This window comes from Vigna umbellata, chromosome 2 (assembly GCF_029865625.1).
Source record: "Vigna umbellata cultivar VRB3 chromosome 2, Vumbellata_1.0, whole genome shotgun sequence".
NCBI lineage: Eukaryota > Viridiplantae > Streptophyta > Magnoliopsida > Fabales > Fabaceae > Vigna > Vigna umbellata.
The window spans coordinates 24,253,778-24,264,351 of record NC_142166.1 but is presented as its reverse complement, the minus strand read 5'-3'; the positions used below and the strand labels follow the sequence as shown (position 1 = coordinate 24,264,351).

The 10,574-nt window shown below is 33.7% G+C and overlaps 1 protein-coding gene across 2 annotated transcripts; it reads right to left on the bottom strand.

The window, feature by feature from the left end:
- Positions 1-1,060: 1,060 nt before the first annotated feature.
- Positions 1,061-9,634, bottom strand: LOC124828288 (protein BONZAI 1-like). Of its 2 annotated transcripts, XM_047301545.2 has the most exons (17): positions 9,499-9,634; positions 9,172-9,388; positions 9,016-9,063; positions 8,015-8,163; positions 7,872-7,920; positions 7,080-7,136; positions 6,597-6,782; positions 6,384-6,518; positions 5,967-6,028; positions 5,766-5,868; positions 5,500-5,614; positions 2,818-2,894; positions 2,600-2,737; positions 2,356-2,520; positions 1,951-2,064; positions 1,746-1,842; positions 1,061-1,586 (listed from the first exon to the last, which is right to left on the bottom strand). In XM_047301545.2, the coding sequence occupies exons 2-17, from the start codon at positions 9,319-9,321 to the stop codon at positions 1,495-1,497; spliced, it is 1,737 nt and encodes a 578-aa protein (XP_047157501.1). In that variant the 5' UTR covers positions 9,322-9,388; positions 9,499-9,634; the 3' UTR covers positions 1,061-1,494. The 2 variants fall into 2 exon arrangements, with proteins under 2 accessions (XP_047157501.1, XP_047157500.1); XM_047301544.2 differs by lacking the exon at positions 9,499-9,634 and having other exon boundaries at positions 9,172-9,468.
- Between the last annotated feature and the right edge of the window lie 940 nt (positions 9,635-10,574).

Here is a 10,574-nt window from a genome sequence, read left to right as displayed (position 1 = left end):
CCCTTTTTAAACTCACATTAAACTTATGTTTGAATGTCATTATGTTTGAGTGTAAAGTTTAGTTTAGATATATATTTTAGTTACCGTTTTTTAAAACAATATGCTTATGTTTTGAATGCAAAGTTTACTTTAGTTATTAGTTAATTGGTATAAGTTTAGTTTCTTAAAATTGAACTATAAAACAATATAGTTTGAATATTATATTAAATAATTTAGATTTTTTAGTTTACTATAATATAGTTAACTATAGTTTTATAATTTAATATAATTTAATTAATTTTGTCCGGCTCTAACTTTTAGTATGTCTGTTTTGAGTTTGGAACACTTCAAATTTCAGTTAAACTCAGTTAATTTTTGAGTAAACTGAAATTTGTACTCTTCCAACTGAAAAATAAAGTGTCCTAAAATGCCCTTCTCTTTTTCTTTGAAGTTGTCACATCCCACATAATGGTACAGACAGAATCTTTTGCAGACCTTGGCTTTATAATGGTGCAAAAACTTAAAGGCAAATATTATTTATCGACCATTTCTCCAGATGCCTTCCTCACTTTTTTATCTTTTATCAATTAATTGATCTTAGTTTCTACTTACTCTTAATTTAATTTAATGTCGTAGTAATTGGTGTTGGTGTTGTTATTGTTAGAGATCGAACTCATCATATGTTCACGGTTTCTTTGGATTAGTCTGTGAATAAAAATAAAAATAAAAAGCTACTCTCAGCACAAATTTTTAGTGACTATTCATAAATGGATTTCTGTTATAAACTGTATTTCATTTAACATCAACACCGCTGCAAAATATCATCTCCGACAGCGAAAATCTAGTATGCAAAGACCACACAATGCCCAATTATTATAATTATGGTGTATCATGGACCATCTATAGAAGACTACTCGTTACACAAAGATATAGGGAAGAATCATTATATACAATATTACCCAAGCAAGTATATATAAAGATATTTCTAAATTCAAACTTAAGACCAATTGGTCACCAACAATTTTTGCAGCAAGGCTGTCCTTAATAAATGGGCATAATGAACTAAAAACAAGACATCAGCTATGCTAAAGTTTTTTTATACATATTATTTTGTATTTGTAAATGTGATGCCATCTAAAGACATCCAAAAATTATTGGATTTCCATTACAAATCATACCATGGAGAGCAGGCAAAAGGACTAAAGTTTGTCTTTAGTTGGAAGAAAACATTGATTTCAACTTAATGCAACTACCTTTAGACAAATCAATCATCTAGGAAAACCCAAAAGGACACGTGCACAAAAAGGAAAAGGAAATGGCAATCATAAGGGTCGATCAGAAGTATCCTTTAGATAAGACAGCTAGCAGGCGAACCTTTCTTGAGCTGTTAATTAGCACAAAGCAACAGCTCCTCAGCCCTTTAGCCGAATTCGTTGATTGAAGAACAGAAAAGGACCTCTAAATTGCACAATGACCAATGAATTGAAAACTTCCTTATGTACAGTTTTTACATGTCTAGAGGTTTGGTTGGATATCTCTGCTCCGCACATAAGTTAAAAATTGAGTCGGTAATTCTGCAAGAAGTGCTTGAACAACTGAAAATCCACCTGCAAGAGGAAAGTTTGCAATTATTTTGATATGTTAGCCATCATTCACCAAATATTTATTCTTTGCGAAGTATATAATTTTTCTTTCTCAGTGATCTCATACTAGGCGCTGAAACCCTCATCATTATCTCAATCGTAATTGTTGAAAATGACACTTACTTTGAACCTCCCGAAATGGAACAAATTGGACTATATCACGTGAAGCAACGCGTCCATATGAACTCTCAAGCCTCTCTCCCTTGTCTGCATCTAAAACCTAAACAGGAAATTGGACAAAAAAATTATTTCACAAACACGGTTCGTAGCCTCAGACACCTAACATTACAACTCTACGTATGAAGAGCATACAGGTTTGATTTATTACCTCCATTTCTTTGAAATCAGCACCTCCAACCCCAACAATGAGGATTGATAATGGCAGATCAGATGCTTTAACAATGGCATCTTTTGTTTCTTGAAGATCTGTCACTACTCCATCCTTGGAGCATACCAATTAAAACTCAGCAGCGGTGATGGAAAAATCTTCATAAAATTCTTAGTAGTAAGAAGGATAGGTGATCTTTTGTTACATGTAACATAAATACAGAGCATCATGCTTACTATGCATAATATTATGGATGTTTTAAGGCAAACTAGACGGAAACATACATGACAAACAACCAAAGAACCATTAAGTTATAATAAACATACAGATTGTGTTCAATGAGGTAAAATTAGAATTTACTTTCAGAGATAACTATTGAACGCTGCAAAGTATATTGACCCTTACTGTGATTATTAACAAAACAAAGTACTTTCTTCCACCATTTGCTACCGATTGGCTGGCAATCAGTGCAGCTGTGCTTATGACAGGTCCAAAAAGAGTAGGTCCTGCAAGAGATACATTATGCAGGGCACTTGTGTAAGCCATCATAATTCCTTGGATCCCTTCCACCTACAACAGACAGAAACTTCTAACTAACAAAGACCTGTTTCAATATGACAATACACAAGACCAGACATAGCAGCTCTACCTCACAATAATGACTACTTCCATTCAAGTTGAAGCAATGTGAAACAGGACCATCAATTGGTCGTGCCCCAAATCCCCAAGTAGGAAATCGTTTGTCTGAATCATAAAACTGTAACACTTCCCCAACCTCAACAATTGCCTAGAAATAAATTCATAGCACGTCAATGATAGATCACTTAAACATGTAGTTGTGAATTTAAACCAAGAATTATTTCTCACCCTCTGGTATGCATTTGGCCGTCCAGAAGGATCAATATAATGCAAAGAATCAGGAAGGCGTGGATTTCCATTCGAAGCTGGTAAATAAGAGAAGGGTCACTGTAAGAATATATTTCTTCCCCCCTCATTTCATGCATAAACAGAAGCATCTTATCCATTAGGTTAAGTTTTCTACTTTTTTCCCACATATAAAAACGGTGTTGAGGGTGGGGAGGGCAACCTCAAACCAGCTGTTGCGTCTGACAACAAGGGACTCGGAGGGTTAGAATTTTGGGGAACCCACAAATGGTTTCTCAAGGTAAACTGAGCACATCCAAACTCCACCTAGACAAGCGCACAAATCGAAATTGAAAACAAACCATTATTGAGTGAGGAGGATTACTGTTTACTACTTAGCGGTTGGGTGGTAGTTTGAACTATGAAAACCAAAGGTAACATTATCTAAGCAATAGTGAATTTGTATTGAAATTCTACCATTGCTGTAAACCTCTGTGTTAAAACAGTGCTTAGCAAGGGTAAAAATTAATGTATCAGCAAAATATTTCAGAAAGAAAATTATTTTTCATGTTAGTTATCTCAGAAATAGCAAACATAACAAATTAGCTATAATATAAGTTTGGGTATCTTTCTGATTTAAAACAGGAAAACTGTTATAAAAAAATGAGAACAAAGTAATAACTGTGCCAAGTAGTATGGGCAAATTAATAGAAAAACATAATATGATTAATACTATCGCAAGAGTAGAAATCCCATAACGTATAATAACTCTTAAATAGGGGTTAGGAAATATCCATTGTTGAATTAGAGGCTAGACTTGTAACTATGATCTGAATAATAGCCATGCCAACGGCGGAAGGAGGATGCTGGAGGAAGTTTCAGTAGATCCACAGCTGAAAGAACCCAAGAGGGCCCAGTACTGTCTTTACATATTGACCTACCTTCAGATGATCCAAGAAGGTGAAGAAGTACCTATCCAAAACAGATAAATGCCACATTGCCCAGAGGTGACACCGGAGACAAAAATGGGAGTACTTAGACACAGCAGCCACAAATTGGTGCAAATGATGTATCATGCATCTGCAGAACCAGCTGGTCACCTAAATAGAGGTTCGGAATGAAAAAGTATCACATTCCCATATTCCATATAAGTTTGGAATAAATATTCCCATAAGTTGTTGATTCATAGGAATATAAAAGGTTTATTCTTCTCTAATGTTGCTTCTTATTCTCATAGTGAAACGTATCTTATATTTCCATGGGAACTTTTTCTACAATAACTACCTACCGCTACTATCCACCCTGTTATTCCACATTTCTTCCACTTTCACTTTTCAATTTTTAATTAAATATTTTTTCTACACTTACTAAATTGCAACCAAAACATGTTTATTGGGAATAACATTCTTAGGTATAATTTCTGGGAATGTGTTCCAAGAAATACAATATTATAACTTGAAACAAATGCTTCTTATGCGTACAACAATTTGTAATCTCTTTAAGATACCCAACCCAACACAGACCAAACGGAAACAAAAACATTATTCTCATGTACCCTCTTTCATTATATTGCCTAGCGTGCAGTTTTATGTCTTTATCATTTACATTCATCCGTATTTCTCTACAATTTCGGCCAAATTGCATATCTGAATGCAGCTTAGGAGCCCATTGCTAATAGACATAGTCCCTTTCTTAGCTAACTGTCAAATAGAAAATGGAATCATTGTATTTGCAATGAACTATTTTTCTTTTTCAAGATGTGACCAACTTGTCTAGCATACCTACCCAAGATTGTACATAAATTTTAGCATCCAATTAGCTAGTTTTTTCAAATTTGACAAACTTTTTCTAGCATACCTACCAAAGATTGTTCCTAAATTTTGGCATGCCTAGTGGGACCAGTGCATTTCAAATTCAAAGTGTATACAACTCAGGTCTGGTAAGAGAGTCAATATGGATCCTTCCCAATCAAAGCAGTCCCAAAAAAAGTGGCAACTACAGCGGAATAGGAATGATTGCAGTTAAAGAGACTTTCCAATAATATCCATAAGAATTTGGCTTCCAATCGAGCCCAATGACATGTGATTCATGCAGCCAAGTTAACCTGATGGGATAAGGTCATTGTTGTTGAAGTTTATAATGTTAAAAAAATTGAGATGTTATTGGCAGTTTCTGAAAATTCTTGAGAACAAGCATTGAAATACTTTATGAATGGTTTAGTATGATTGGAAGGAGGATTCATATTCATGATCATTCTTCAAATAATTGGGTAAGCAGATTGTTTGTATTAGGAATTCTTAGAATTTGGGTTTCAACCTCAAAATTAGCTTTTAAGGTAAGGATTTTCTCTATTCATACACTATTTTGACTATACCATTAGTTGGCGTAGGATCTCCAACATCTATGATTAAGACTTTTTGTCTTTGGGACAGTATGAAGATTGCTATATTATGTATTGTTTTATGTTCAGTATTCTATTTTATTGGTTTATGAATTGGTGTTCTATCACATCTTGGAATAAGATATTCAATTTTAAGCAATTAATGACATAAGACTTAAAACAAGTAAGAAAGTTTAAAAATTACAAATACAATAATCATAATATTATTGTGTCATTCTCCATCACTCGATCATTATATTTAACCCAAAGATTAGTACAACGAGTTTGAGGATATTGTTCTGCACCTGTAAAGTCAACAGCCACCATGAAGTTCAATTCAAATCCCCCCGCCAAGTAATCCAAGAAAGTATATTGGACACTTTCAATAAATCTGTCCACAAATAGTTGGCTCTTTAACACCTGTAGTATTATAGTCATGTAAGCTTTAAGGAAAAGAGAGGAATTCATGATAGAAATTAGTTTAAGGAAAAGACAGGAATTCATGATAGAAATTAATTTAAGGAAAAGACAGGAATTCATGATAGAAATTAATTTAATAGTAATATAAGACCTTATTGTCATGGTTTTGTCCACCAGAAGATGGCAAAAATAAATTTTCTCCTTGGCCATTATTATGAATGTTCTCCAACTCAGCCAGAGATCTCTGCACTTTACTGATAAATCAAGAATAAACAACCCTAATATGCATTTCAGCATAGACAGAGACATAACGGAAACATGGACAGATAATTAAGAAGGAACTGAGCTTTACCCAATTAAATCATGTCTTCCATTGCTATTATAGTTATAGCACTCTATTATCAAAATACTCTCCTGTAAATTATAAAAATGAAAAATTAGATAGCTTCAATTCAACTATATATAGAACATCATGCCAAAATATACATGGTCAATATTAACACAGTATTATGTAATGATGAAATGAAGAAATTATGGAAGAATAACATTTCTAAATTATAGTTTGTTTTCATGAACAGGACGCACATTTTGAACATAAAGTAACTTGACCCCGCTGCCTACTATTTGAAGGAACCTTTGAAACAAAAAGGATAAGATACTTTTAACAGGCAAAGAAAACTAAAAATGGCAATCCAAAAGTGTGATGGCCAAGTTCAACATTACCGTTATTGGCCACACCAAATGACATAACTGTATTTAAGTTATATACCTTGCTTCCTACTTGTTGGATATTCACAAACACAGATTTCCATATTGGATTAAGATCATTCTTTATAACTTCTGTTTTGCAAATTGGAATGTGGACACCACCTTCTGCAACTTTTGATATCAATAAAAAGGGGTCCTACAACATAAAAAAAACGTATTATAGCAGAGTGGCACTCCTCATAATGCGAAAAAGAAAAAGAACACAAGTGCATACATTTCTTGAGAAGAGATCCTTGCATTCCAAATCTGAACACCTGAACGCCATCTCTATTGCAGTCTTTGAGCTAACACACTCCTCAGCATGCACCAGGAGCTTCCCACAGTTTTTGGGCAATGTAGATCTCAAAGAATCTTCTGTGTGTAGATCTATAGTCAATGATTGATCACGCTGTGTGATTATCTGCAGAAGCCAATTAGTTATTATTGTGCACAATTCTTGGGCTGTAAATTTGGCTGAAATAGTGCAAAGGGACGAATAATGAGCATTTCTTTCTTGGTTTAAAAAACATGTAATAAGCTAGGTAGTTAACAAATGATCAATGACCTAAAAACAGAAAGGTTACACATTTTCAAGATCATAAATTTGGATCTATAATTAAATTGTGGATCATAAAGATCCAACTTCATTTGTAGTGCAATGAATTCCTTTTCATTGTCAGAGCTGTGTCAACAGAAACTTTAACATTCTCCATGTTACCTGAGACAGTACACATGTAGCCTCACCAAGAAATTGCTGCTCATCTAGCTCAAGCATCTGCAAAAGTAAACCAAATAGTTAAAATCTGGACACTTTTACATTGATATTCTCTACAAACATGTTATATCATCTAATGAACAAGAAAACAAAAAGGCCAACATGCGAAACAAATATCTTTTCATGGAATTGGGGATGATTATTGCCCAGCCTTTAAGCTAAGTTATAGGAGTTGAGCAGAACCTAAGCTATTTGAAAGAAAAAAAGCTGGTTTAAGTAGTTATCTAGTGGTTCACATGCGAGCTATTAGGAAACCATTTATGTAAGTAAGCCTACACTGCTACACAAGATAACAGACCATTAATTTATCACACCCTATCTCAAGGTAGATGATACCTATGCATTTTCCCTCCCCTCATATCTTAATACATTACAAGATTCTCAGAAGCCAGAATCATTTGCACACATTTCTCAGTAAAATCAAGAAAATTGGGAAAAAAGTATTCAAGCTTTCTGATTTGTTATAAATTTGCACTTTGAAGGAGAAAAAAACATATGTACAGAAGTATGGATAATCAATGATAGCATTACTAATATAAAAGCGTCGACAGAAAAAAATGTCATTCATTCAGATACAAACTTATAACCACTGTATGAATAGACTTGTTAACATTTATAAAATTCTAAGAAATTGGAAATGATAGACTAGAATCTAATGTGACGAGAACATTTTATATTGGAGCCACATCTTACTAAAAAACGAACCAAGTGTACAAGCCATCATAAAAACTATACCTTTATATCTAAATTGTGAAACTGAGTATCAACATCATACACACGAAACCTGTGATGAAAGAATTTTTACAGAAAACATCTGGTAAAAATAAAAAATGTTCATCTATCTTGTTAGAAGTATAAAATATCACATTCAAACTTACACTAAAACCTGCACAACCTCAAAATGATAAATGAGGGTGTGTTTAGTAATCCATGTTGGACTTGATGAATTCAGAACAACTTCTGTACGGCAAATTTCCTCAAGTGCCCCAGTTTTGCCTTTTGCATAAAGAACCATCATCGGATTATTCTACATAAAAATAAATATATTAAATATCCTAACTCTGAGATGGAAGCAAGATTCACCTAATTGAAAGATAAGAACATTAGCTATTGAAAGAATATTCTTTATTTTTATAAAAAATGGTATGGTAATCGTATAAACAGATGAACACTTGACAGCGGCCCATTGGTCCATGTGGTTTATTCGCACAACTACGTTAACGAGGTTTATTTAGATATTCCTTGATCTCTTGTGTGAACGTAAGGATAGAGTAGAGTCTAGTCTGAAACCCGAAGGCAGCTAAGCTATTAGATTTTGAGGAGTTCAACATTATCTCTTTCATTTTTTCTTTTCACACAAGAGCATATTGTTTGTATGAAAAATATCATTTGTTAGTATTTTTAAATTTAATATCAATCATTTGGAAAAAAAATTGTTACACTTTCTTCTGTTTTTACTAAGGAGACTCAGTTTACACTTGGCCGGGATTAGCGTGTTATCTTTTCTTCCTGTATTTTCATAACTTGACAGAGATTGCAGTTCATGACCCCAAGCTACGCTCTTAAATTATTAACTAAAATTCAACTAGTTCTAATTGGAATGGTCATAATTTTTCCTATTATTTGTTTCTTTCTTTCCTAAATGTCTGTGTGAATAACTTGCTAAAGAGAGATGATTGTGCTGGCATAAGGCGGAGATTAATTACTCATCAGCTAATTAAGCAAAAGCAAAGACAGAAACAATCGAGTAGTGTACAAGTTCAATTCCAATTCTGACAAAACGGAACCGAAACAAGTATCTATAAATAACCAAATTAAATAGGTAAGATAGGATGCAAGCGGTTCAGATTCACCAAACGCTTAACCGACGGAAACGAACCTTGAAAAGCACATCACGATCACCCAAGCCAGAAGCGGAAAACGACAACTGCAGCACAACAAGAGGTAATTGTACTGTAAAAGCTCTTCCACAGCTGAAAGCGAGTGAGAAGAGAACGTGAACAGAACACGCTGACAAACTCAATAAGAAGCAAACCTCGATCTGAGAAAAGAGACCGTGGTGGCCGCGAGACCTGAGGAAGTTCTCGACGGCGTCGTTTGGAGCGCCAGCAAGACTACGGAAATCGCCGGCGGTTCCGCCGATGGCGGCGCGGCCTGCGGTGACTTCGGAGAAGCAGTTTCCCATCGAAAAGTGCGCGCGCAGTGTAGTGTTTGTTGCTTGACCTCAGTCTTTCCGTCAAACTCAGCAGTGACTGGGAATGAAATAAACAGAAAAATGAAACGAACAAAACCATACGCACACACAAACTAATTATATACAATTATATAATCTAATTTGCAATTTCCGAAATTTTCATCTTACTTTTCCTAGTTCATACAGTGTTTGCTCATTTCATTGCTTTTTCTTTCTTTCTCCCAAAGAAACGCGTTTTGTGTTTAATTTTATATTTTCTTTCAAATCACTGAAATGTTCAAACTAATATGCATGCCTCTTATCAGTTATAAGAGTGACTCTGCAGGAGAAACAATATAAAAAAGTTTAAGATTACAAATGATATTTTCTATATAAATTTAATTTAAAAAATTACATGTATTTTCATACAATTATGTAAACGTATGTATATGAATTTATGAATTATAAATAATTATGGATATTATTAAAATATAAAATGGATGTTTTAAGAAATGGATTTTAAGTTTAATTAATCTCACATGAGTTTAAGAGTTGAAGTTTGTATTTATTTATATATTCTAAATTGTTTATCTTTATTTAACTAGGAACTTCTAATATAACAGGATCGTTTCACTAGAATTTGTTGAGTTGATTAGAGATACTTTGTAGGAGTATTTCTTTGGTGTTCGTGTGGGAAGTGGCAGGTCTTAATCAGATAAGTTTCGAATGAAGCATCTTTAAAGAAAACCATCAATATAAATGATTGCTGAGGTGGAAAAACATTAAGAAACATTTTTTATCAGCAACCTTAAGAAAACATGTAGTTTTAGTATGGTATGACGAAATATTTCATAAAGTTTGTGGAAAGAAAAATTATGAAGATAGTAAAGTTGGGTTTGGTTTGATAATTAATCTTGGTTGGAAATGGTGGCATTACCGCAAAAAGTGGCTAACCAGAGATGAGTTGCATTGTCTGATCAACTTTAACTAATCAAAGGGACGTCCTTCCATGCATGACTCCTCTTTGGACCATGCTTTACGCTCAAATAATGCTCCCTTCACCTTCTTTTAACTATAAAGTACAACACCACTTCCTTTATTGTTTCTTTTCTTTTTCCTCTTCGTCAACCTTTTACCGTACTCCACCTTTGCTTAGTGTAATTTGTTGTTTAAAATTAAAGGAAGTTATTATTTTTATATAAAAAAAATCTTTTTGAAAAATCATCAAGCAAACCCTGAACTAACTAATGCTCATAAAATAAGAA

What these genes read in the sequence shown, in the direction of transcription:
- LOC124828288 (XM_047301545.2), bottom strand. Translation starts at nt 9,321, where the DNA reads ATGGGAAACTGCTTCTCCGAAGTCACCGCAGGCCGCGCCGCCATCGGC. An exon ending in GTCTCTTTTCTCAGATCGAG is followed by an intron (nt 9,064 to 9,171) that starts GTTTGCTTCTTA and finishes GTTGTGCTGCAG; the next exon opens with TTGTCGTTTTCCGCTTCTGG. An exon ending in GAAGTAGTCATTATTGTGAG is followed by an intron (nt 2,521 to 2,599) that starts GTAGAGCTGCTA and finishes TGTCTGTTGTAG; the next exon opens with GTGGAAGGGATCCAAGGAAT.